The sequence below is a fragment of the Sminthopsis crassicaudata genome, chromosome 4, assembly GCF_048593235.1.
Source record: "Sminthopsis crassicaudata isolate SCR6 chromosome 4, ASM4859323v1, whole genome shotgun sequence".
Taxonomy (NCBI): domain Eukaryota; kingdom Metazoa; phylum Chordata; class Mammalia; order Dasyuromorphia; family Dasyuridae; genus Sminthopsis; species Sminthopsis crassicaudata.
Window position 1 is genome coordinate 22,186,767 of NC_133620.1, and position 25,740 is coordinate 22,212,506.

At 44.7% G+C, this 25,740-nt stretch overlaps 1 protein-coding gene across 4 annotated transcripts in view; it reads left to right on the forward strand.

Moving 5' to 3' along the window:
• The first annotated feature begins 2,780 nt into the window (after positions 1-2,780).
• YIPF1 (Yip1 domain family member 1) overlaps positions 2,781-25,740 on the forward strand; it is a 29,134-nt gene continuing 6,174 nt past the window's right edge. The window contains exons 1-4 of one of the 4 annotated variants that reach the window (XM_074265876.1): positions 2,781-2,899; positions 23,972-24,053; positions 24,355-24,518; positions 24,957-25,037. In XM_074265876.1, coding sequence (XP_074121977.1) covers positions 24,023-24,053; positions 24,355-24,518; positions 24,957-25,037 — 276 coding nt within the window. In that variant the 5' untranslated portion in view covers positions 2,781-2,899; positions 23,972-24,022. Of the gene's footprint in view, positions 2,900-20,891; positions 21,646-23,971; positions 24,054-24,354; positions 24,519-24,956; positions 25,038-25,740 lie in introns of those variants that run through there. The other 3 variants (XM_074265873.1, XM_074265874.1, XM_074265875.1) reach the window with 3 other exon arrangements.

The window sequence follows — 25,740 nt, forward strand, 5'->3', positions numbered from 1 at the left end:
GAGAGCCGCCAAGTCATTCACAGTTGATCATCCTACAATGTTGCTATTACTCTGTACAGTGTTCTCTTGGTTCTGCTCGCTTCAATTTGCAACAGTTCAGGTATTTCTGAAAGCATTCTGTTCATCATTTCCTATATCACGATAATATTCCATCAGAATCATATACCACAACTGGCCCAGAGGAAAGAATCCATTTCAGGTTTTGATACTTACAGTAGCTGATACAGTTGCTCACCAACTTCCCTTTTCTATATACAAGAGCAGAGACATACTTATTAATATGTTGATAAGAAACCTGGCGACTGAAGCAAAATGCAAACTCAACTATATAATGGATCAAAGACATTCCTTTGAACTTAGGGCAGGAAAAGCAGCCCACAAAGGAGACTAAAGGCATTTGGAAGAAAGGTGCTTGAGGACACTGGTATGATAATTTTACTTTGACCTGTATGTATCTCAACTGTTTACATCTCTATGGAAGTAGCCAAGATCCTGGCTTAATTATTTGCATCTCAGAAGATTGTGCTTACTGGAAAGGATGTAGGAATATCAGAGTGTATTTTGTACCAAGCCTATAAGCATTGGAAGTATATATATATATATTTCTCTCTCTGATCAATAACGCTTGAAGAGTTCATATCAAATTCTCTCCGCCTGGCCCCTGCATAACACACTCCTGTTTCACTATTGGAGCTGGACTTCAATGCACAACTTTTTTAGCTATTTCCTGACTGATAGGCATTCTCTCCATTTCCAACTCTTTGCCACCACAAATAGAGATGCTAGAAATATTTTCGTACAAACAGCTTTTTTTAAAATATCTTTTGGGGATATAGACCTAGTAGTAGAATTGCTGGAGCAAAGGGTATGCACAGTTTTTCCTTTGGGCACAGTTCCAAATTGTTCTCCCAAACTCTACCAATAGTGTACCAATGTTCCTTTTCCCCATTTCCTCTCCAGCTTTTGTCATTTTCCTTTTTGGTCATATTACCTTGTCTAATAGGGGTGAGGTAGTACCTGAGAGCTGTTTTAACTTATATTGTTCTAATAAATAGTGACATAAAACATTTTTATGTCACTATTGATAGCTTTGATTTCTTTTTCTGAAAACTGCCTGTTCATTGGAGATTAAATTTGTTGTTTGGTCCCCAAGAGCAGAAGTGGGAGCAAGTGCAGTGGGGATAAAGGTTGAAAAGAGGCTAATTTAGACTCAAACTACTAATGGAAAAACTGGAGGACTTCCTCTCATGGAGGTTGTCAAGCAAAGACTAGATGCTCACTTGTCTGGTGTGTTTTAGTGGGACACCTGGGTGGCCATTTAGTGCCCTTACAACTCTCAAATTTGGCAACTCTGCAAGACTGAATAACATCAAGGAACCTTTACAGCCCAAACTCTATGATTCCATAATTTGATGTGGGAGTAAGGAGCGATGTGTGTGGGGGAGTCAAAGGTGACTCAGATGAGCAGTTTGGGTGACCAGATGGCTGTGATCTGAGCAAGAGGACTGGGGTTGAAATGAGGAGATCTTGAATTGTGTTTTGGCCACGTTAAGTTTGAAAAGCCACAGGCAAGTCCAGTTGGTAGTGAGGAAATGAAGTTTCTGGGAGAGGCCAGGCTTAAGCATTTGAGAATAACTTTCTTGGAAATTATGCCATAAAAAAACAACTGTAAATATGAAGAGGAAAAACAGCACAATGCCAATTTCAAGAGAAGGAAACTGAGGCACAGGGAGGTTGACAAGAGTCACATAGTTAATACCCCTCTGAGATGGTACATGAACCCAGGTCACCAACTCTGAGATTGTGACAGCAACTCCTGCTCATTTGGTCTGGTTTTTTGTAGCCTTAGTACTCATTCCCTCTGTGTCTTTTATTTTTTAAGTGTGTTTCTTATTCTCAGTAGATTGTTGGGCTTAGTTGTCTTGTTCCTTCTGCCATTTTCTTTCCTTTTATTGGATTTTTTAGTCCACTCCCATTTAAAGTTGAGTATTAGACTTGATTCCCTCCATTTGTCTTTTTTAATATTGCTTTTTAAAAATCCTCTTTCTCTTTTAAGTCAGTACTTAAATTTTTAAGAGTTAACCTACTTTCACATTCATCTGTTTCTAGAGATTCTCTCCTCCTTTTCCCCTCCTCTCTGTCTACCCTTTCCCTAGTAAAGCTTATGAACTTTACTTAAATTATTATTTTGTCTTCCTTTATTTCTTTTATCTATTCCCCTCCGTCCTTGGGCAGTCTCTTTCCCCATTCAATTAAGTGGTTAGTTCAGAATCTTACTTAACCTTTCTGGGTCTTGATTTCCTTCCCTGTTGGACTTGGACTAGATGGCCTTTTGATTTCTTTACAGCTTGAATTTATGAACCTATGAACCCAAGGATCAAATTGAGAACCCTGATCTAAGCAATCTCTCTTTCTAAGAATATTGCCCCCCCTTTTTTTCTGCTTTGCTCTTAGAAATATTATTTTGTGGAGAAAAGAATGTCAGCTGAAACCAATGCCATGTAGTAGAGATAACCTTTCATCCCACTCTCTCCCCTGCCTGCACAGTAATCCAAGGCCACATTATCTTATTTCTGGGTTTACTCCTCCCCTAACCATGACAAGAGCTAACATACCCCTTGTCTCCTGGGAAAATACTGACTGGGAAGGGAGTCTTTGTAACTTTTTGAAAACATCCAATTGGACAATTCAGCAAAGATCCTCTGAAAAAAAGTCCTCCCTCCTCCGGGGGTTCATATACCCCAGGTTCTGGAAAGCCAGGTCAGCAGAGCCCAGGATCTGGCAGGTGCCCCCACAACGGAAGGATTCTAGGTTCACGATCCTGGCAATTGACTGAGCTTGCTTTTTAGGAACCAGCCTCAGAGAACAGAGTCCTCATCAATAGTCTGGCCATTCACTGGTGAGTCCTTTGACCGAAGAGATCTCAAATCAGGAATAGAGGGGGCCCTCCTCACTATATGATCTCCTTTTTCTGCAGTGATGGAGACAGAGTTCTTAGACCAGCCAAATTATTAGATTGACTTGCTCAGTAATCAAGGCATAGACAGAATTCAAAGGGAACCATGAACCTCTAGGCTTTATCCCAGTTTATCTGAAGAGGTTTTCCCAAGTCACACATAGGATGGGCTGCAAGGGCATCAGAGGCCAGCTGTGTCCAAAAGCCCTGGGGAGGTAGAGCAAAGTATTTAGACCTGATCCATCTGACACCAGAATCTGCACTGGCCATGGGACCATCTGCTCTAACCCTCTCACTGCTGGGACATTTGTCTCTACATTGAGCTTAAATGAGCCACTTTTCCCTGTGTGATTTTAGGCTGAATTAAAAGAGGAATGGTGAGAGGCATCTAGGTGGTGCAGTGGATAGAGCACCAGCCTTGAATTCAGGAGGACCTGAGTTCAAATCTGATCTCAGACACTTAGCACTTCCTAGCTGTGTGACCCTGGGCAAGTCACTTAACCCCAGAGGAATGGTGTCCATTTCTAGGCAGGTTGAGAATAATACTGTTGTCCTCTCCATTAGATCATGTTCAAAGGATACGTGGAGCAATACCTGGCCATGACCCACAGAAAACAGTAGGATATTTGTGAATAGCAATTCTTTGGAACCAGTTAAGGGTCAACAGTAATAGAGTAGATGTTCAAAGTCTCAGAACTTCTGAGTTATAAACAGCCTGCCCATGAGTACGCTCCGGTCACTCTAGCTCCCTAAATATCTTCACTTTTCCCTGGATGCTGTATGCTTAATGGGAGTAAGTCCTTTCTCCCCCAGACCAGCATGAAGCTAAGCACTTTGCACATACTTACGGGAGTAGACTCAAAGGCCAATCACTCTTGACATGTATTTGTGGGATAATGAAGCTCAAATTTATTCTCTCGCTACTCTTGTTGCTGTATTATTTCAAAGTCTATTTTGAACTAATTGTATCTTCTGTCTGACTAGTAAAGAGAAACATATCAGGGAGGACTGCAATAGATGCAAACCCATAGACTATCTTGAATCTGAGATAGTTTTGTCTGGGGGACCTACTTGTTGTGTCTCTAATACTTACGTAAAGAATTATCACAGAGATTTTGCCTATATGGATAAGTAGGTATTTGAGCTGGTACTTCATGATTTTTTCACCATCTTCTTTTTTTTGGGGGGGGTAGTATTAATATCTGTGACTGTAAATTTTTTTCTGATATCTGAAAAGTTGATCCTTCAGTGCTCTCAAATGTGTAATTTGGAAGGGCACACACCCCATTTAAAAGAAAAAGAATCAGTGAAAAGGGAATGAAGAACAGAGATTTCTCAGCCAAAAAACAATCACCAAATAGTAATAATTTCTTAATGATAATTTTCTCTTTTGAAAGATGTAGGACTCATCGATAAAAATGTTATTTCTGGATATGATTCTGGGAAACAGAATGAGCTGGATTTTGAGTGGGAAAAATGGGGGAAGCTAGTGAGGAGAGCCCTTCCTCTTGGAAATAGTGATAGGAGAAAGGAAAGCAGACTGGATTACAGAAAAACGGATTTTAAAAGGCTCAGAGAAACTAAGAATTGGATTTTTTTGGATAACAATAGCTTTTTGTCTCCCCCTTTCCCATGTTTTCTTCCTATCTCCCAAAAGCAATGTCTGTAGTTGGCAAATTCAGAGAAAGGGTCCAAAAAACCTGAGAGTGGGAGGCCCTTTAAGCCAAGGTTATACAAAGGTGAGGTTGGAACAGCACCAAAATTCTGGGACACGTGTTCATTCCAGGGGATTGAGTAAACATAAATAATATTTGCTGAAGAAACATAGTTTCTGAGAAGTGAATTATGTGAACACAAGCTGGTTTTAGATATCACTGGGATAAGGATTCTACCTCTGTTAGACAATAAACATTTATTAAGTACTCACTTAATATGCTTAAGGGGGGGTAGCTGCCTCAGTGTATAAAACGCCAGAACTGGAATCAGGAAGACTCATCTTAAAGGGTTCAAATATGGCCTCAGACACTAGCTGTGTGACCCTGAACAAGTCACTTCACCCTGTTTACCACAGCTTCCTCATCGGTAAAATGAACTGGGGAGAAAAATAGCAAACTACTCCAGTCTCTCTGCCCACGAAGTCATATGCGACTGAAACAACTGAACAACAGCGACCATAAATATCGGGTCTTAGAAATTTCCTCCACATTAGTGGGAGGTTTTTGGTTGGAGATGCTTACAGGAATTATGGGGTCAGGCAGAAATATTGCTACAGCATCCCCGCTGGGCAAATGTTTGGTAACCTGGGATAGAGATAGACTCTCTGCCTAGCAGAGGATGACCAGAGAGAGAGCTCTTTTTTTTTTTTAATTATAACTTTTTATTGACAGAACATATGCCTGAATAATTTTTTACAGCATTGTCCCTTGGACTCACTTCTGTTCTGACTTTTCCCTTCCCTCCCTCCACCTCCCCCCATAGGTGGCAAGCAGTCTCATATATGTTAAATGTGTTATAGTATATCTTAAATACAATATATGTGTGCAGAACTGAACAGTCCTCTTGTTGCACAGGAAGAATTGGATTCAGAAGGTAAAAATAACCTGGGAAAAAACTAAAAATGCAAGTAGTCCACATTAATTTCCCAGTATTCCTTCTCTGGATGTGGCTGATTCTGTCCATTATTGATCAGTTGGATTTGAGTTAGATCTTCTCTTTGTTGAAGATATCCACTTCCAACATAATACATCCTCATACAGTATTGTTGTTAAAGTGTATAATGATCTCCTGGTTCTGCTCATTTCACTCAGCATCAGTTGATGTAAGTCTCTCCAAGCCTCTCTGTATTCCTCCTGTTGGTCATTTCTTACAGAGCAATAATATTCCATAATATTCATATACCATAATTTACCCAGCCATTCTCCAATTGATGGGCATCCATTCATTTTCCAGTTTCTGGCCACTACAAAAAGGGCTGCCACAAACATTTTGGCACATACAGGTCCCTTTCCCCTCTTTAGTATTTCTTTGGAATATAAGCCCAATAGTAGCACTTCTGGATCAAAGGGCAAACACAGTTTGATAACTTTTTGGGCATAGATTCCAGATTGCTCTCCAGAATGGTTGGATTCTTTCACAACTCCACCAACAATGCATCAGTGTCCCAGTTTTTCCTCATCCCCTCCAACATTCATCATTATCTTTTCCTGTCATCTTAGCCAATCTGACAGGTGTATAGTGGTATCTCAGAGTTGTCTTAATTTGCATTTCTCTGATCAATAGTAATTTGGAACACTTTCAAAGGAGTGGAAATTGTTTATTGAGAGAGCTCTTAAACTGTGTAAAATATGACTTGAGAATACAAAGGGCTTAAGGAAACTGTTCCAGAGCCAAAGAATAGAATTTTTTTATTACTTTACCTTTAGAGAATTATGGGATTTTATTGATCAATCTCCCAGAACCAGTTTGGAGCAAATGAGCCACTGATGTTGGTAGATTCTTCGTTTTGCCAATATTTGAAATTTTTTAGTTTTACTCAATCTGTTTTTCTTTCTGTGAAGAAAATTTTTCCAATTAAGAGCTTCCCTATTAAAGTAGAGGCTCCCTTTAAAATAGCCTGTTCTAAAAGGTTCTTTTACTTTCTCCACTAATATGGAGGTTCCCCATGAGATAGATCCTTTCCTACAGCTAACACTCAAGCAATCAGAGATCTATCTGTTTTCTATATTCTCTAATTTTATCAACTCCTAACTTTGGGGCTTAACCTCTGGAGTCCTAAGACTAGTTAACTAAGGCCCCAAAGTCTTCTATAAATAAATATTCAATAAAAGTTATACCAGCTTCTCTTTAAAACTTAAAAAAAATTATCTCTGATTGTCAGCAGCTGACCTAATCCAAAGAATATAAATGAATTAACTGGGAGTCAGAAAAAGAGCGTAAGGACTAGAGAGAAAAACAACTGTAACGCTAGAAAGAAGGTCAGCTTAGCAGTTATAGCTTCTTTCTCTTTGAATTATGGAAACTCAGACTAGAATTTGACATATTGGCTTTTACCTCTCCCATTTCTTCCTCCTTAAGGGGGATAGGTGCCTCAGTGGGTAAAACGCCAGAGCTGGAGTCAGGAAGACTCATTTTAATGAGTTTAAATATGGCCTCAGACACTAGCTGACCCTGAACAAGTCACGTCACCCTGTTTACCACAGCTTCCTCAACTGTTAAATGAATTTGGGAAGGAAATGGCAAACCACTCCAGTCCCTCTGCCAAGAAGTCATATGTTATTGAAATAACTGAACAATAGCAACCATAAATATGGGGTCTTAGAGATTTCCTCCACATTAGTGGGAGGTTCTTGGTTGGAGATGGTCACATCTCCTTTCCCAACTTGATATATTTTCTTTTAATAAGTTAGAAAATAATTTTAACTCACTGTTGGGAGAAGAGAGAATCAGAATCCTTTCCAACTTCATTGCAGTTAAGAGATTTTGACAGTCTGGCTGTTAAGATACTGTGAAATTCTGCACTTTTGCCATTGGAAGAATGGGGACCTTTCCAAGCTGAACTGGGGGGCCATTTAAAAACATTTGGAAACTTTGTCTTTTTTTTTTATTAAATTTATTTATTTTCAAAACACATTATTTTATGAATGGTGTTGGGAGAGAAAAACCAGAGCCGAAGGAAAACCACAGGGGAGGGGAAAAAAAAAACAAAAAAAAAAAAAACAGAAAAAAGGAGTGAACATAGCATGTGTTAATTTACATTCAGTCTCCTTAGTCCTCTGGATCCAGATGGCTTTTTCTGCCAAAAATCTATTGGGATTGCTTTGGATCACTGGATGCTGAGAAGAACCATGCCTTTTGGAGTTGCCCAATGTGTGTGTACAATGTATTCCTGGTTCTGCTTGTTTTGCTCAGCATCAATCTGTGTAGAATGGGAAGATGAAGAACTTATAGTAATGTGTGAATTCTTTTTCTTATTTTCATTATTCCTGTGTTTCCCTATGACCTCCATAAGCACAATATGTACAGGCCTATATTTACTTAAACCTTAATTATAGGCATATTTACTTGACCTAAGTTGGTGACATTTAGCAGTGTTTGACATTTATCGATATTATTCTATTAGCTTGACCACTGTCTGCTCGAGATTCTAAAACCTGAAGGCCCAAACCAGACACCTTCCATTCCAATCTCTCCTGATAGCACCAACCAGTTAGTTACCCCCCCCCCCCAATGCTCTCACTTGTGATGTAATCTCTTGGAACAAAATCTATAAAAGCTGTGTATACTCACTGATTCCTCCGCCCTCCTGCTGTGAGTACTTTATCTCTCACAGCTGGACTGCCTGCCTCTCATGAGAAGCTATAATAAGCAAGCTTTCTGCTTTCTACTTTGAGTGATCATTGAGTAGTCATTTTGAGTAGGGGTCTCTCACATCCCACACAAGTTCATGTCAATATTTTTCTAAAATCAGCTTGTTCTAAGTTTTTTATAGAATATTCCATTACCTTCTTGTACCACAGCTTGTTCAGTCATTCCCCATCTAATGGTCATCTACTCACTTTCCGATTTTTTGCTACTACAAAAAGAGCTGCTACAAACATTTTCCCATATGTGGATTCTTTTCCCTCCTTTAAGATTTCCTTGGGATACAAGCCCAGTGATTGATTGTGTCTGTTAGAGCAATTATTTATTGTGTGTGAATTTGTGGTAAAAAGTACAAGGCTAAACAAGTCTCTTAGGGCCCCAAGGAACAAGCCACTCCTCCCCTGCATAATTTTGATTGGTGGCTCATTGAAGGAAAATAGCAACAACTCAACATCTGTGAACTCATATCAGTAGATGTAATGCTCAGGCTAGCTTTCCCGAGGATCTCAGGACCAGCCTTAATCTTAGTGCAGGAGGCAGGAGGCAGGAGAACCACCAGGAGGATGGTCAAAGATGGAATGTCTCATTTCCAGTCCTCTCAGCCCTAATATACCTCAATGTGATTACATCATTATAGCACACTGAGCATGTGTGAACTAGAGAACCATGACATCACCATGCCGAGCACTAAGTATCTATGGGAACTAGAGAACCATGGCATCGCCACGCCGAGCACTAAGTATCTATGGGAACTAGAGAACCATGGCATCGCCACGCCGAGCACTAAGTATCTATGGGAACTAGAGAGCCATGGCATCGCCACGCCGAGCACTAAGTATCTATGGGAACTAGAGAGCCATGGCATCGCCACGCCGAGCACTAAGTATCTATGGGAACTAGAGAGCCATGGCATCGCCACGCCGAGCACTAAGTATCTATGGGAACTAGAGAGCCATGGCATCGCCACGCCGAGCACTAAGTATCTATGGGAACTAGAGAGCCATGGCATCGCCACGCCGAGCACTAAGTATCTATGGGAACTAGAGAACCATGGCATCGCCACGCCGAGCACTAAGTATCTATGGGAACTAGAGAGCCATGGCATCGCCACGCCGAGCACTAAGTATCTATGGGAACTAGAGAGCCATGGCATCGCCACGCCGAGCACTAAGTATCTATGGGAACTAGAGAGCCATGGCATCGCCACGCCGAGCACTAAGTATCTATGGGAACTAGAGAGCCATGGCATCGCCACGCCGAGCACTAAGTATCTATGGGAACTAGAGAGCCATGGCATCGCCACGCCGAGCACTAAGTATCTATGGGAACTAGAGAGCCATGGCATCGCCACGCCGAGCACTAAGTATCTATGGGAACTAGAGAGCCATGACATCGCCATGCTGAGTACTAAGTATATATGGGAACTAGAGAGCCATCATTTCATCTATTCCACTGAGTAACACTTTGTTGCAAGTTTCCTTGTTTCAAGCATACTTCTCCAGAGTTCCAGCCCTCTATAAGTAGATATCTGTCCCTGGGGAATAGTTGAGGAATGAGTATCATCCAATCCTGGAAAGATTAAGGTAAGAACCTTTAAACTTTTTTTCATCTACATCAAAGGTGTGTATATGATTCTTAATAACGGACCCCAAACTATGATTATTGGACCTTGATGTTAGACTTTGTGGGACTATAATTGATGTAGTCTGATTTCAGGTAGGATGATCAAGAAATGCTATTGGGCCATGGATCAATAAGAGCAGCAGGCAATAGGAATGGCCTCTGGCAACTACTTCAGATGGAGTTTTATCTCAAGGAAAGGTGAGGATGGCCACTTTGAGTCTGGGTTGAGGTGGGATAATCCTGGCCTGATTACCTTAGTGTAGCATTTCTTCTTGAATGAAGACTTTCTCCACCTGGACAAAATTCTGAGGTTAGCTGTACCACTGTTTCAGTGATTCCTATTTTGAATTGACATTAAGTTAGGGAAGTATCCCCTCCTTACTATAGCTATGTCCTTTTTCTTTCTATGACAAATTTCTATATTCATGGCAGGTAATCAGTATGAACTCAATATTAAATCTTTTATCTTATGGGCTAACACTGGAGCACATCTGAACTACCATAATAAGATATAGGTCCAAGGTTTGAACTCTTTAGTCTAGAATTTTAGTCCTTTCTAAAATTAATGTGAGAATAATTAGGTATTGATGGAATAGTTTATAGGACCAAACTGTTTTTTCTATAAATAATTAAGCCTAAAACAGAAACATCTTCAGGTTTTGTCTGAAGAAAAGAATTTTAGGGGCAGCTAGGTGGTGCAATGGACAGAGCACCAGCCCTGAAGTCAGGAGGACCTGAGTTCAAATATGGCCTCAGACACTTAACACTTCCTAGCTATGTGACCCTGGGCAAGTCACTTAACAGGGAAAAAAAAAAGATGTAAAACCAAGATAGCTTGTAAGCCTGCTGGACCAGGGCCAACCTCTCAGCTTCCACCCCCTGATGGGTCTATTAGGCCTCTAAAGGACCCCTGGAATCTTTTGGTTTTGGTCTTGGTTGCTAACAGGCCTAATAAAAGAATTGCACAGGTTTGCCCTAGAGAGAGAAATATTTCATGGAGACCATCAGATTATAGGCTACAGGGGAATTCTTAGGAATGAAAATGTTAATTTCATAACCAAGTATATAGTCTGGGTCATTGGTGATTGCAGGCATGGAGGTGAAGGACTTCAGAAATGAGTTTGTCCGTGTCTTAGCATGTGATTCACAGGCCTCTACGGAGATAGATTTCGGGGTCCATGGGCCAATTTATTCAATATGGGGAAAATCACATCTTTAATTTCATGAAAGTCTAATTGAAATTAAATAGTCTTTCAATGACTTAAAAAAAAAAAAAACAACATCCTTCTGAGAAGAAGTTCATTGGCTTTGTAAGACTGTCCTAGGGATCCATGAGGCAGAAAAGTTTGAATTATCCATGACCTTGTCCAACTCCCTCATTTTACACATAAGGAAAATAAGGCTCAGGAGTGGATTTACTTTGCTCAGGATCATACAGGAAATAAATAGAAAGCCTAACCCTGAACCTAAGACTTCTGACTCAAATCAGTGCTCTTTCTGTCAACAGTGATTCCTATGTAATAAAAATTAAATTATTTATAAGAGCCCTACAGTATAAGGCACACACCTATTCCAATTGGACTAAATATTTTCTCCTAGGTCTATTTCGACATGCATGGCTTGCATCTTAGTGGCTTTGGTTACAAAGCGAACCAGGCTAATTCAGGAGATGGAGGGAGTTAAAGAAGTAGCATGGAGGGACAGCTAGATGGTACAGTGGCTAGAGCACCAGCCCTGAAGTCAGGAGGACCTGAATTCAAATCCAGCCTCAGACACTTAATACTTCTTAAAGTATTGACCTTGGGCAAGTCACTTAACTTCAATTGCCTGAGCAAAAAGAAAAAAAGAAAGTAGCATGGATATCTGCCTTCGCTGCACACGGAATACTACAGAACCTTTCCATCTGAATTGGAATGAAACCTTCCATATATGTTGTCTTTTCCATCAGAGTATGAGTTTCTAGAGAACAGAGACTCTTACTTTTTTGTTTGTGCTTTATATAAGTTTTAAATAAATCTTCTTTGTCCTCATTCATACATTCATGGAGTCACTCCCTTGGTGGGAGGACATAGTGATGCAGTTGTGGAGCACAAAGTCCAACTAGAATTCCTGAAAAGAATGAAGCAAGACTTTTTTTTTAATTTACAAAACTAAAAATGATTTTATAAATGAAATGAGAATACCAGAACAAACAACAGGAAAACAAAAAAGCACCGGGGGGCGGGGTGGGGAGGAGTGGAAATGCAAGAATTAGCAACTTGACACAAGAAGTAGGAAACCTTACCCAAGCAACAGATGCCTTGAAAATTAGACCAAACAGAAGTCAACTATCCTAGGAAAAAATAAGAAATGTTAAGACAAAGTCAAAAGATTGAAAAAATATAGAGATGATATCTCAAATCAAAAAGCAACTAATCTGGAAAACAGATGGAGGAGAGAGAATTTAAGAACCATCGGACTATGTGAAAGCCATGACCAAAAAGATTTCAGAAATCGTATTTCAAGAAAGAATAAAAGAAAACTGCCTAAACCTCTTAGAACCATAGGACAAAGTGAAAATAGAAGACTATACCAATTACCTCTTCAAAGAAATCCCAAAATAAAAACTCCTGGAAACATTTGGAATAAAATCTAGAGCTTTCAATGAAAGGAAAAAAAATTATTTTCAGTAGCTGGAAGAAAAGAACTCAAGTACTAAGGCATCTTGGAAAGGATCACACATGATCTGACAGCCACAACTATAAAGGAACAGAGAACTTGGACTCTGATCATCTAGAATGTAAAATCTTTTTACAACCAAACAAATATATTTACAAACAAAACAAAATATGTTTACAGACAATATAAAATGTTTACAAACAAAAAATGTATACAACCAAGAAAAATTTACCAAGCAAAATTTATGTATAACAATACAGGAAATAAGTGGATATTTAATGAAATAGAGACTTCTTGAAGAAAAGATCGGAACTACATATGCAAAATACTGGTCAAGAGAAACATAAAAAGGTAAATATGAATGAACAATCATTAAAGATTAAACAAGGCTGAAATGGCAGGGAGATGGTCCATGGATCCCTTCAGAAACCTATCATTAATCAGGGATCAAAGTAAAAGTCTAGTAATCCAATGGGCAGGAATGAGTTTTTTAATGTTTTGATTACCTTAAAGAAAGAAAGGAAAGTGAGGGAAAAAAGAAGGCAATAGGAAAGCAAGAAGGAAGAGGAGGGGTAGAATGTATAGAAGATTATCCAGATAAGGAGGAAAAGGTGAGGGGCCTGGGCAACTACTGAACCTCACTTTTGTGGCTAAAGAAGGGAAAAATACACATGCAATTTGGGAGGAAGAGGGGAGGGAATGGGAAGGAGTCTGGGGAAGCAGGGGATAAGTTTTAAGCAAAATTAACTCTATTAGGAGGACCACGAAGAGCTGAAGAGCAGTGATTGAAAAGGGAAGAAAAGGGATTGACTGAATGGGGAGAGAGAAGAGAGGAGGCAAATGGGCTCAGTGGCTGGGCTCGCTCCTTCCTCTTCTTCGTGGACAGGTCCATGGCAACAACCACTCGTGTAGGAATCAAGATGAAACACACTACCCGTCTTCTGACAGAGAGGGGATGAACTCAGGGGGAAGGCCAAAACAGTTTTAAAATGGCCCATTCAGAAATCCGGTTTGTTTGACCCAATGTAAATGTTATCGAGGTTTTGGGTTTTTTTTTTAATCTTCCAATGGAGATGGGCTGGAAGGCAAAGAAGGTAAATTTGGGTTCAATTAAAAAAAAACCCTAATGGAGAGATATTGTTTTGCAGAAAACACTGACCAACTTAGATTTTAAAAACCCATTTACAGAATTATGGGACTAAAGGCTTATCCAGAGGATGATCCAAATGGGTGACACTGGCTTATAAGGATTATGTCAGTTCACTCTGAGTGGAGGAAGGGGAGAACTGACAATAAAGGTGTCTGGTTTTATCCCCTATATGGAGAAGGAGAAAAATTATAGAAGAAATAGGATGATGCTACGGGTGGATGGGATAAAGACAAATGATGGCAGAGAGAAGGGAGAGCTGCTCAGTTTTGCTTTGCCTTCTGTTTTCTCTGTCAAAAGCAACGATCTCTAGATTGAACAGAACAAAATCAAAAATGTCCTACGGGAGGCAAAACTCGAGGGAAGTGTAAGAGAGTCCCTAGCTGACTTCTGTGGCCCTGATTCCCGGCAGCTTTGGGTACAGAAAGAACCGGGAGAAGGGGGTGCTGAGCCACAGTCACTGATCTTACAAAGCACATGGAGAAGAAAGGAATCATAAGACTAAAAGGAGACAAATTTGACAGAATATTCTTCATGTGTATGATTATAGATGTAGGTGTCTATATTTTATAAATGTGTCCACGCTTAATGGTAATCTTCTTAAGGGAAGGGGAAAGAAAGAAGAAAAAAAAAAAAAGAATGGCAGTCTGAAAACCACTAAGCTTGAATTCTATTCCTGTCCAAATTCTAGGCCTTGCCATATTCATTTTTCAAAAATGTTTGATATCTTTTAATATCAATTTACTTTCCAGATATATCCCACCCCTTCCTCTCCAGAGAGCCATCCTTCATAAAAAAAAAAAAAAAAAAAAAAAAAAACTGATCAATGTGTTAACCAAGTCAGCAGAAATAGCAAACATGCAACCCAGGAAACCCATATTGCTTGTAAAACTCAGAGCTGCCCAAACCATATTATAATGTAATTGGGAAATATTTAACAAAATAAATGAAAATATTAAAAAAAATAAAAAATAATAATGTAATTGGGAAATATTTAACAAAATAAATGAAAATATTAAAAAAAATAATATTGTAATTGGGAAATATTTAACAAAATAAATGAAAATATTTTAAAAATAATAATGTAATTGGGAAATATTCAACAAAATAAATGAAAATATTTTAAAAATAATAATGTAATTGGGAAATATTTAACAAAATAAATGAAAAGATAATAAAATGTTGATAATATTAGGATATGATTTTCTAATCCAATATGCACTCACAGAGATCCTTACTATAGATTTAGGATCCTTGTTTTAATTTGAATTTAATAGAACATATTATTAAATGGATGCTTAGTTATCATCTAGAAAGAGAAACAGTAATTACAAAGAGTAGACATAGTTTCCTCAAGAAGAGCTCCTGTCAAATTAACTTCACTAACTTTTGTTGACAGTTCCTAATTTGGTGGATTAGGGAATCTGCCGCAGACATAGTTTATCTAGATTTTTAGCAAGGAGAAAAAAAAAATCTCTTTTGCTATTCTTGTGTACAAGATGAAGAAATGAGAGCTAGCTGATGGGATAGTTAGGTGAATTCAGAGTATTCTTAATGTATATGATTATAGATATATAGATATACATATATATATTTTATAAATGTATCCATCCTTAATGGTGATCTTCTTGGGGAAGAGGAGAGAAAGAAGAAAAAAATAAATTAAAGAAATAAAGTACACAGCAGAGAACACAAGGAACAAAAGAAATCCTACAAGGAAAGCAAATAAAGGATGAACAGCTCTGAACATGATGTGTAATATTTATCATGTAGGTTTTCTTGAAATGGAAATTTATTTTCTCCTATTTTGAATACTCTGTTCTGCTGTGCACATGACAATTTTTTTCTTTATTTATATTTAAGTTTTAAATAATCTAACAAATAAATCAAAACTCACCTATTAAATAAATAATGAGTTAAATAAACTAAATTAAAAATATAGTCTTCAGTGATTCAATGCCAGCTGGTCAGGATGTTTTCAGGGGAGTGCCCATGCTATTGAACGTTTTTTATTAAGACTTGAATGAAGGTATAGAATCTGAGACAGAGCAAACACGTCAGATGATGTAGTCGATGTTCAAATAGATCTCAGCTGGGGGCAGCTAGGGGGCGCAGTGCGTAGAGCACCAGCCCTGAATTCAGGAGGACCCGAGGTCAAATCTGGTCTCAGACACTTAATACTTCCTAGCTGCGTGACCCTGGGCAAGTCACTTAACCCCAGCCTGGGGGGGGGGGGGAATATATCTCAGCTGTCTAGAAGGTTGGATCATGGTGAATCATAACATGTAAGGAGGTTTGATGTGGAGTCTTGCAAGGGGATTCAGGGTTGACTTCCTAAGTGCCAGATGATGCAGCATGGCCAGAAAAGAAGTCATCTGAAAAGATCTGGAGGTCTGAATGGCCTTCAAGCTCATCCAAATCATCGGATTTTAGAAGTGGACGGAAGGCTGCAGAAGAATTTCCTCTACAACATGCCCATGAATAGAGAATTCAGCCTCATTTGAGGTCCCCCAGTGAGGAGGAGCTCACCATCTCCACTTTTAGGAAGCTCTGGTTGTTAATTTTCTTTTGAAATCTCCCTTCATTCTGGAAACCTCCTGGATCTTGGTCTGGAAGGGACCTCAGAGGTCCTCACGATCATCCCTTTATTAAACAAATAAGGAACCTGAGGTCCAGAGAGATTTCAGCAATTGCTTTAAGCCATGAGGCAGCTGGGCGATTCAATGGTTAGAGCACCAGACCTGGAGTTAGGAAGACCTGAGTTCAAATGCAGCCTCAGATACTGACTGTGGGTCACTGTTGCCCTGCTAGGGCCCTTATCTAACTGAAATCAGGTTCCAAAAACCAGAGGAGGGTGCTAGCTGATCCTGGATAAGTCACGTAACCCAGTCTGTCTCCGTTTCCTCACCCCACCTAGAGTGGGATAGCAGCACTTGCCTCTCAGGTGTGGAACCTGACACACAGTAGATGTTCTAGAAAGGCCTGCTGTGATTATGGCATCGGATCAGGGACTGGACTTGCCTCCTCAGGATCAGCTGCTTCTGCTGACCACCTGCTTCAACTTGCCCCCTCAGTCCCGGGACCCTGCACATGCCTTACATGGTGAAGTCCCGGGTCTACTTCTCTCCAGGCTTCTCCTAAAGTGGGGTGCCTAGTGCCTCAGGGCCCCTCTAGTTCTGGACACCCCGTCTCGCATTAACGCCTTTCCTCCCCTTCTGGTGAGGACCTTCCCCATTTCTGCCTCCCCCTTCCCAGCCTCCTAATGAAAGGAAGACGTGGGTCTGGCTCGCTTGACCGGCATGGGCCTGCCGTTGTTTGTCTGCCTCCCACTTCAGGGAGAGGACTGGAGGGAGCTTTTTGCTCTTTGGGACCAAGACTTCGGAACCGGACAGAATCTCAGCAAAGGCCTGGTTTATTTCCTCCTAATAATTGAGTGGGCCTTCTGCTCTGCAGAGGCTCCTGGACCTGCTGATGACCTAAGCTGCAGGTATTTTTCGAGGAGAACCAGGCAACTGTGGGTCACTGTTTCCCTGCTAGGGCCCTTATCTAACTGAAATCAGGTTCCAAAAACCAGAGGAGGGTGCTGGCAGGATTTGCCCTTGGTGCTGGAGAGATCCGGGTTGCGGGAACACAGGAGGAGCCCCAGGTCTCTCCAAACATTTGCAGATGCCTTTCTGATGCCATCTTCTCCGGGCATGTTCCTGAGTCAATGTTGGGGCTGCCCAGAACCCGGAGGGCTAGAAGAAGGAACTGGTAGTTAGTCGAACTGGAAAAGTGAGTCAAGCTGCCCGGGGAACCCAGATGGGGGGGGCCCAGGCCCAGCCCCAGAGGAGGAGAGGCCCAAGCTGGACCCTGACCATTCCTTCCCTCTGCCTGGCCCCAGATGCCCAGCCCAGGGACTTTTGCCCCCACCCCAGCCCTGGCCCCTGCTGGCAGGAATTTCAGATTCAACAAACACTTACACAGAGCCTGCTGTTTGTAGGGAAACATGATAAAAGCTGAGCCATGCCAGAGTCTCTGCTCTTGGGGAGGTCACAGTGCCAGGAGAAGTAGGACCCAAACCCTGAAAGAACAATCGCCCAGGATGACAGCACCATTGTGCCAGCCTGGAGCCAATACAGGCCTACACTCCATCTCTGTTTCCTTGGCCTGGACAAAGGCTTGGAGGTGAGAGATCTAAAGGTAACCACAGGTTTTGGTTTTTTGTTTTGTTTTGTTTTGTTTTGTTTTATTAAAGATTTTTATTCTCAAAACATATGAATGGATAATTTTCAACATTGACTCTTGCAAAACCTTGTGTTCCAATTTTCTCTCCCTTCCCCCCACTCACTTCCCTAGGTGGCATATGTTAAATATGGCAAAAATATATGTTAAATCCAGTATAGGCAAACATATTTATATAATTCTCTTGCTGCACAAGAAAAATCAGATCAAACAAGGAAAAAAAATGAGAAAGAAAATCAAAAACAAATAAACAAAAAGAGTAAAAATGCTGTGTTGTAATCCGTCAGTTCCCACAGTTCTCCCTCTGGGTGTAGATGGCTCTCTTCATCACTGAACAATTGGAAGTGGTCTGAATCATCTCATTGTTGAAGAGAGCCCCTCTGTCAGAACTGATCATTGTGTCAGAACTGATCATCGTATAGTCTTGTTGTTGAAGCATATAACGATCTCCTGGTCCTGCTCATTTCGCTCAGCATCAGTTCCTGTAAGTCTCTCCAGGATTCTCTGTATTCATCCTGCTGGCTATTTCTTACAGAACAATAATATTCCTTAACATTCATATACCACAATTTATTCAACCATTCCCCCACTGATGAGCATCCATTCAGTTTCCAGCTTCTTGCCACTACAAAAAGGGCTGCCAGAAATAATTTTGCACACATGAGTCCCTTTCCCTCCTTTAAGATCTCTTTGGGATATAATCCCAGTAGGAACACTGCTGGATCAAAGGGTGTGCACAGTTCGATAATCTTTTGGGCACAGTTCCAAATCACTCTCCAGAATGGCTGGATCCATTTACAACTCCACCAACAATGTATCAGTGTCCCTGTTTTCCCACAGCCCCTCCAACATTCGTCATAATCTTTTCCTGTCATCTTAGCCAATCTGAGGGGTGTGTAGTGGTATCTCAGAGTTGTCTTTAATTTGCATTTCTCTGATTGATGACTTGGAGCATCTTTTAATATGACTAGAAATGGTTTCGATTTCTTCATCTGAAAATTGTTCATATTCTTTGACCATTTATTCATTGGAGAATGGCTTGAATTTGAACCAATTCTTTATAGATTTTGGAAATGAGGCCTTTATCAGAACCTTTGACTGTAAAAATGTTTTCCAGTTTAATGCTTTCCTTCTGATCTTGTATTACTTTTGTTTGTACAAAAGCTTTTTCGTTTGATATCAAAATCCTCTATTTTGTGATCAGTAATGATCTCTAGTTCTCCTTTGGTCACAAATTCCTTCCTCCTCCACAGGTCTGAGAGGGAAATTATCCTATGTTCCTCTAATTTGCTTATACTAGAACTCTTTATTCTAAATCATGAACCCACTTCCACCTTATCTTGATGTACAATGTTAAGTGTGGGTCTGTGCCTAGTTTCTGCCACACCAGCTGCCAATTTTCTCAGCAGTTTTCGTCAAATAATGAACTTATCCCCAAAGCTGGGGTCCTTGGGTTTGCCAGACACTAGATTGCTATAGTTATTGACTATTTTGTCCTGTGAGCCTAATTTCTCCATTTCTTAGCCAGTACCAAAGGGTTTTGGTGACTGCTGCTTTATAACAGTCAGTTTTAGATCTGACACAGCTATATCTCTTTCATTGCATTTTTTTTTTCCATTAATTCCCTTGGAATTCTTGACCTTTTGTTCTTCCGGACAAACTTTATTATTTTTTCTGGATCTGTAAAATAATTCCTTGGGAGTCTGACTGGCAAGGCCCTAAAAAGTTTGGGATTTTTAACGTTATTTACTTTTCGGGTAGTTTTTGTTTTCTCCCAAAATACAAGCAGAGACAGTTTTTGACATTCACTTTTGCAAAAGCTTCTGTTGGAAATTTTCTCCTGTCTCCCTGGGTAACCGCCAGCTGCGGTCCAGAGAGGGTGGAGGCTTGCTCAAAGTCACAACGGGAGGAAGTGATGGATTCGGGGCCTGGATGCCAGTCCTGGGTGGCTGTGAGAAGCCATCGGGCCACCCTGAGTCTCACTTTTCCTTTGGTCAATGATGGTCTGGGGTTCAGGGGTCTCTGAGCACGCCCCCGAGGAGGAGGCCTCGATCAGGGCCCGGGGTTCAGGGGTCTCTGAGCACGCCCCCGAGGAGGAGGCCGCGATCAGGGCCCGGGGTTCAGGGGTCTCTGAGCACGCCCCCGAGGAGGAGGCCGCCCAGGGTTCAGAGGTTCAGGGGTCTCTGAGCACGCCCCCGAGGAGGAGGCCGCGATCAGGGCCCGGGGTTCAGGGGTCTCTGAGCACGCCCCCGAGGAGGAGGCCGCGCCCAGGGTTCAGGGGTCTCTGAGCACGCCCCCGAGGAGGAGGCCGCGATCAGGGCCCGGGGTTCAGGGGTCTCTGAGCACGCCCCTGAGGAGGAGGCCGCGATCAGGGCCCGGGGTTCAGGGGTCTCTGAGCACGCCCCCGAGGAGGAGGCCGCGCCCAGGGTTCAGGGGTCTCTGAGCACGCCCCCGAGGAGGAGGCCGCGATCAGGGCCCGGGGTTCAGGGGTCTCTGAGCACGCCCCCGAGGAGGAGGCCCGGGGTTCAGGGGTCTCTGAGCACGCCCCCGAGGAGGAGGCCGCGCCCAGGGTTCAGGGGTTCAGGGGTCTCTGAGCACGCCCCCGAGGAGGAGGCCGCGCCCAGGGTTCAGGGGTTCAGGGGTCTCTGAGCACGCCCTCGAGGAGGAGGCCGCAATCAGGGCCCGGGGTTCAGGGAAGCCTCTTTTCTCCGCCCTCAGTGTCCCTTTCAACACCGGACGGGGCCTGGGGACTCGGAGGCGGAGAGCTCTCGAAGCTCCGCTTTTTTTTTGGGGGGGGGGTGGAGAAGCGCTATCTCTTTAAGAAGGGAGGGGAAGGGAGAATCATCTTCCGGCTCCGTTTTCGTTACCCGGGATCAGTTCCTGCTTGCGGGGCGGGGCTCCGGCGGTTTGGGGGCGGGGGGAGAGGAGTAGGATGTCTCCCTCGATCGTTACGGACTCTTTCGGAGCGCGAGTCTCCCCAAGGGCGGGGCTTCTCCCTCTGGCCAATCCTCAGGCTCCGCCGAGGCGTGGTTTCTTTAATAGGCCGGGCCTCCAGAAGGCCGGGGACAGTGGGGAGGAGCGGGGGAGGAGTATGGGGGAAGAGCGGAGGGGAGGAAGGGGGAGTTTGGCATTACTTTTCCAGGCCTGCCCTGTAAGCTGTGGAGACCTGTCTCTTTAAGAGCGCAGTGAGTGGGGGGGGGAGGGGAGGAAAGGAAACTGCTCCCCAGGCTTGCCCCGCCCCGCGCCACGCAGCGTGAGTTGGAGGGGGAGGCGGAGCCAGAGCGAACCGAAGTCGAGGCTCCCCCCGCTCCGCGGCCCCCGCTCCCCGCCCCCCTTCTGTCCAGTTCCGCAGGAACCCGAGCCGGGGCAGGTAAGAGTCCGAGCCCCCCCGCGGGGGAGGGAGAGAGGGCGAGCCCCCGCTCCTCCCCCGACGTCTCTGCAGTCCCCGCCCCGGACCCCTCGGCTGGGCGGGCTCTGAATGCCGTGACCAGGGGCCGTCCTTTCTCAGTCTCCCACTGATGGGATCATCCTAGGTTCCTACACGAGAGGTGGGGGGGAGGGGGTTTCTAATCCACCAGGTCGGAGGTGGGGTCCGAAGGCCTGGGTTCAAATGGTGGCGCTGCCTGGGGGCCCACAGATGGCTCCTTTCGGCTCCTGTGGCTCACCTTCCCCACCTGTAAGCGGATCTCGCAGCCACCCCCAGCTGGACGCTGTCTGGCTCGTTTGGGCGGGAAGAGCGTGATCCCCATTTCAGAGATGAGAAGACTGAGGCTCGGGGTCGTAGGAGATGAGTTTCCATTTTAGTCCTTCCCCTTTTGCACCTGTTACCTCCCCTCCCCCTCTGTGTCCGCCTTGCTCTCCCCTTTCCCTTTTCTGGATTCCCCCTCCCCTCCTCACTCTCTTCCCTGCCTCGATCCCTCCTCTCGAGTTTCCTCCAAGGCCCTGCCCCCCATCACCTCCTCCTCTCGGACCCCCCCCCCCCCGACTCCTCCCCTCCGCAGTTGGTGATCTCAGTCTGGAAGATACTTAGTAGCTACTTTGTATCAGCTTGTCCTGATTTGCTGAGTTACTAGAGCTTAATCACCTGCGATAATTACCGTCCTGCCGGAGCTCCCAGCCCAGGGGGCCGGCCCGGCTGTTAGGGGATCCGGTCTGAGGGGGCTGAGACTCTCGGGAGGCTGGGGGGGAGGGAGTGGGGGGAGCAGCTTCATTAACGGAGATCAGGAGCCTAAGTCTGATTCTGGAAGTAATAGGGAGCCACTGACTGTTAAGGGAGGTGAGAGCTTAGGAAAATCACTCCGGCATCCCAGGAGAGGAGGCTGAGTGCCCATCTCTGAGCCAGGGGACGCCATGGAGGGTTGGGGGGGAGGGGGAGCCGTTGTGTGGGGGACAGAGGGAGATTGGGACACCGACACTAGAGGTCCTGACTCCTCAGTTAGGGTGCTGTAGGCGCCATCAGATTGCTGTGGAGGGTCCACAACACGGTTACCTGACACACAGTAAGTGCTTAAAAGATGCTTATTGACATACGAAAAGTCAAAAACCCCTATTCTGATCCACCTCCCTCCCCTATTTTGTAACATTTCGTAACATTTATTTTTAACTTATTAAAAAATTTGACTTGCTAGAGGAAGGCACGAGCTCCTCCCTCCCCCCCTCTTGGCTAAAAGCCCCCAAACTCTAGCGGTCCTGACAAGTGGGCATCGCCCCTTTTGGAAATTCAGAGGCCCCTTGGCAACAAGGCCCCGCCCCCTGGAGGGTGTCGCTTTCCTGAGGCAAGAGTTAAGTCCCAGAGGTTGAGGGAGGCCAAGAAGAGAGAGACTGGAAAAGCTCTGTGACCCCCAACCGTGGCCCCTTCCCTGCCCCAACTCTTGTCGCTCATCCCCTTCACCACTGGGACCAGGCTGTTGCTTCCCTCGTACTTCTGAATTGGAAGGACGGCTTGGGGTGGCCAAGAAGAGACAAAGAGAGAAACAAGCATTTATTAAGCACCTGCTGTGTGCAAAAAGCATAAAAACTGTCCCCAGAGGGGGGGAAGCCAGAGCCAGGGTCAGGAGACCCCTTTTTAATTTTTTTCATCTGCTCCATTTTACAGAAGAAACTCCACTGAGACAAATAAAGTGACCTACCCAGGGTCATTCGGGGGATTCAGTGCAGACTTGAAACTCGAGCCCAGTGGCTCCCCCAATAGCCCCAACTGACCTGGGGGCCATAGTCTGTGTTGGGGGGTTTGTGTGCATGTGCTTGTGGGTGTTTACATGTGGGGGCCCCCTTTGGAAGACTAGGCAAGCCTGGGAGCCCCAACTCTGTGCCTAAGACAAACCAGTAGGATTACAAAGGAAACCAGTTGTACGGCTTCCGAGATGAAAGTGCTGTGCTCCGATCCCCACTCAATCTCCATAATTCCCTGGCTGCATGAGCATGGTGATGTCTGGCCCAGATCTGTTGGAATTGCCTTAGGTCACCGCGTGGCAGAGAAGGGCTAAGCTTGCCGTTTCTGTGGGCCACGCTCTGGGGACCCCATTTTATAGGTCATCCTTGGGGCTCGGAGACTCTGGCTAGAAATAGGAAGAACAGTAAATGATAGACCAGATGTTTGGTATTGGTAACTGGGGGACCTCCGGCGCTGTTTCTCCATAGGTGACGTGATGTTGACAGGTTGACAACACTTGATATTTTATCTCTTTTTTGCTGAGGCAATTGGGGTTAAGTGACTTGCCCAGGGTCACACAACTAGGAGTGTTAAGTGTCCCTTCAGCACTAGTCCCTCGACAAGGGAGGGCTTGGTACAGAGCTGGCCCTATTGCAGGCACTAAGAACATGCTAGGTGATCGATGAATTGATTGATGCCACTGAGCCTCAGTTTCCTCTCTAGGGAATAAATAATGGCTCCTTCCAAGGTGATTGTAGTCAAGGCATTTTATATACTTTGAAGGTTCCCCAACTGCTGGCTTTTAAGGCCACCCAATTCTTGGATTTTAACAATTTTTCTTTTCCTTTAGGCCTCCATACAACGGTTCCTTTTGGTAACTGGACAGGAACCTACTGGATGAATGGCAGCTGTTGATGACTTAAAATTTGAAGGTAATGACCTTCCGTCCACACCTGCGGGACCCCGACCTGGAAAGCCTCGTGCCCGTCCACAAGTAGTCCCTGTACACTTAGTAGCATTTTAGCAGCTTAGTAGCTCTTAGTGAGCGCCTGCTGAATGCAGCTGCTTCCTGTAGGCTAGCTTTGGGGATGAGGGTGGAATGACCAGGCCCTGCCCTCCTGGAGGCCCTTGCTGTGCTCTGAGGCAGGCCTTGCGTAAGATCACCCCCTCCCCAGAGTCCTTGAGGATTCGGGGTGCCATCTATTCCTCTCTCCGTGGTGTTTTCATTTGCAGAATTTGGCGACTCTGCCAACCTGCTGCCGGCCTCCCAGGATGACACCGCCGTGACCATCGAGGAGCCCAGCCCAAATCCACTGGCCCCGAGGGGCCTCCCGAGAGGCCCGGGGAGGGAGGAGGATGACGACCTCCTGGGTAACAGCGACTCGGATAAAACGGAGGTGAGGAGGGCTGGCCCGGGGCTCTGCTGTCAGTGGCAGTGGCCACAGAGCTTCCCTGAGAGCTTCCTGAGTGTCCCTGGCGGCTGGCGTTTAAATCGGGCTTAAGGCGTTGGCGAGTACGGCCTGAGCCGGACCTTCCCATCCTGGTTTCCTGTGTCCTTTCTGATCTGGACTCCTCTGGGCCTGGCTCATGTGACAGAAGGGGTCCGGGCCCCGAGGCTCGGGAAGGAGCATCCCCAAAAGCTGGGCCATGGGAGCAGCAGGGGAGGAGGGAGGAGAGGGAGGGAACAACAGACCTTGGTTACCTCTGGAGAGTTCTGCCCAGAGAGGGCCGCCCCCCAGGACATGGACACCGGTCATTATTCAGAAGCCCCACAGGAAGGGGGTGGGGGTCGGTCCCAGGGGCATTCACCCAGTGCCCGGGTCCTCCTCCTGCAGCTCCTGGCTGCACAGAAGAGAAGTTCTCCCTTCTGGACTTTCGAGTACTACCAGACCTTCTTCGATGTGGATACCTGCCAGGTGGGTGCATAGGCTGCCCTCTAGTGGAGTGTGTGTGACATGTGTGGGACAAGAGTTCCCAAAGAGCAGGCGTCTGGGAGGGCACTGGGCAGCCGCCTCAGGCCTTGGGTGCCCTCAGCTGAATGGAGGAAGGGCAGTCATGGGTAGTTGGGGGTGGGCAGCCCTCAGGATGCTGGAGCTTGGGCCGCTTTGTCCCAGTTTCTCAACGGGTGCAGGACATTGCTGTCCCTTACCAGTTAGGGACCATAAAGACCCTGTTTTGTCCCATCTGACTTCCCGTAGGCCCTGGGGGGTGGGGGTAGGTCCAGAGGCCCCTGATGTAGACTTGACTGCCCAAGTGTACCCATGGCTCCCCCCCCCCCAGGTTCCAGTGGGGGAGGGGCCTCCCCTTAGCTTAGTGACTTTGCCTCTCGGTTCCTCAGGACAAGTGGGTGGCCTGGGCTCTGTCTGTGGGTGCTCCGGCCTCTTCACAGCTTTGGGCCGCTCAGGGCTCTGCCCCTCAGGGTGCTTCACGGCTGGGGCTTCCCAGATCAGAGAGATGAAGCCCCCAGGCAGTGAGAGACCCCTGGGGCCAGAGGTCCTGCTTTCCAGGAGTGAATTGCGGCCGAGGTTCAGACCCAACCCACCTCCCCTTTCCCCCTTCCCCTCTTCCCCAGCCAGCTCACACCCTGCCTCAGACCTGCTCTAGTTGCCAAGGCGGCCT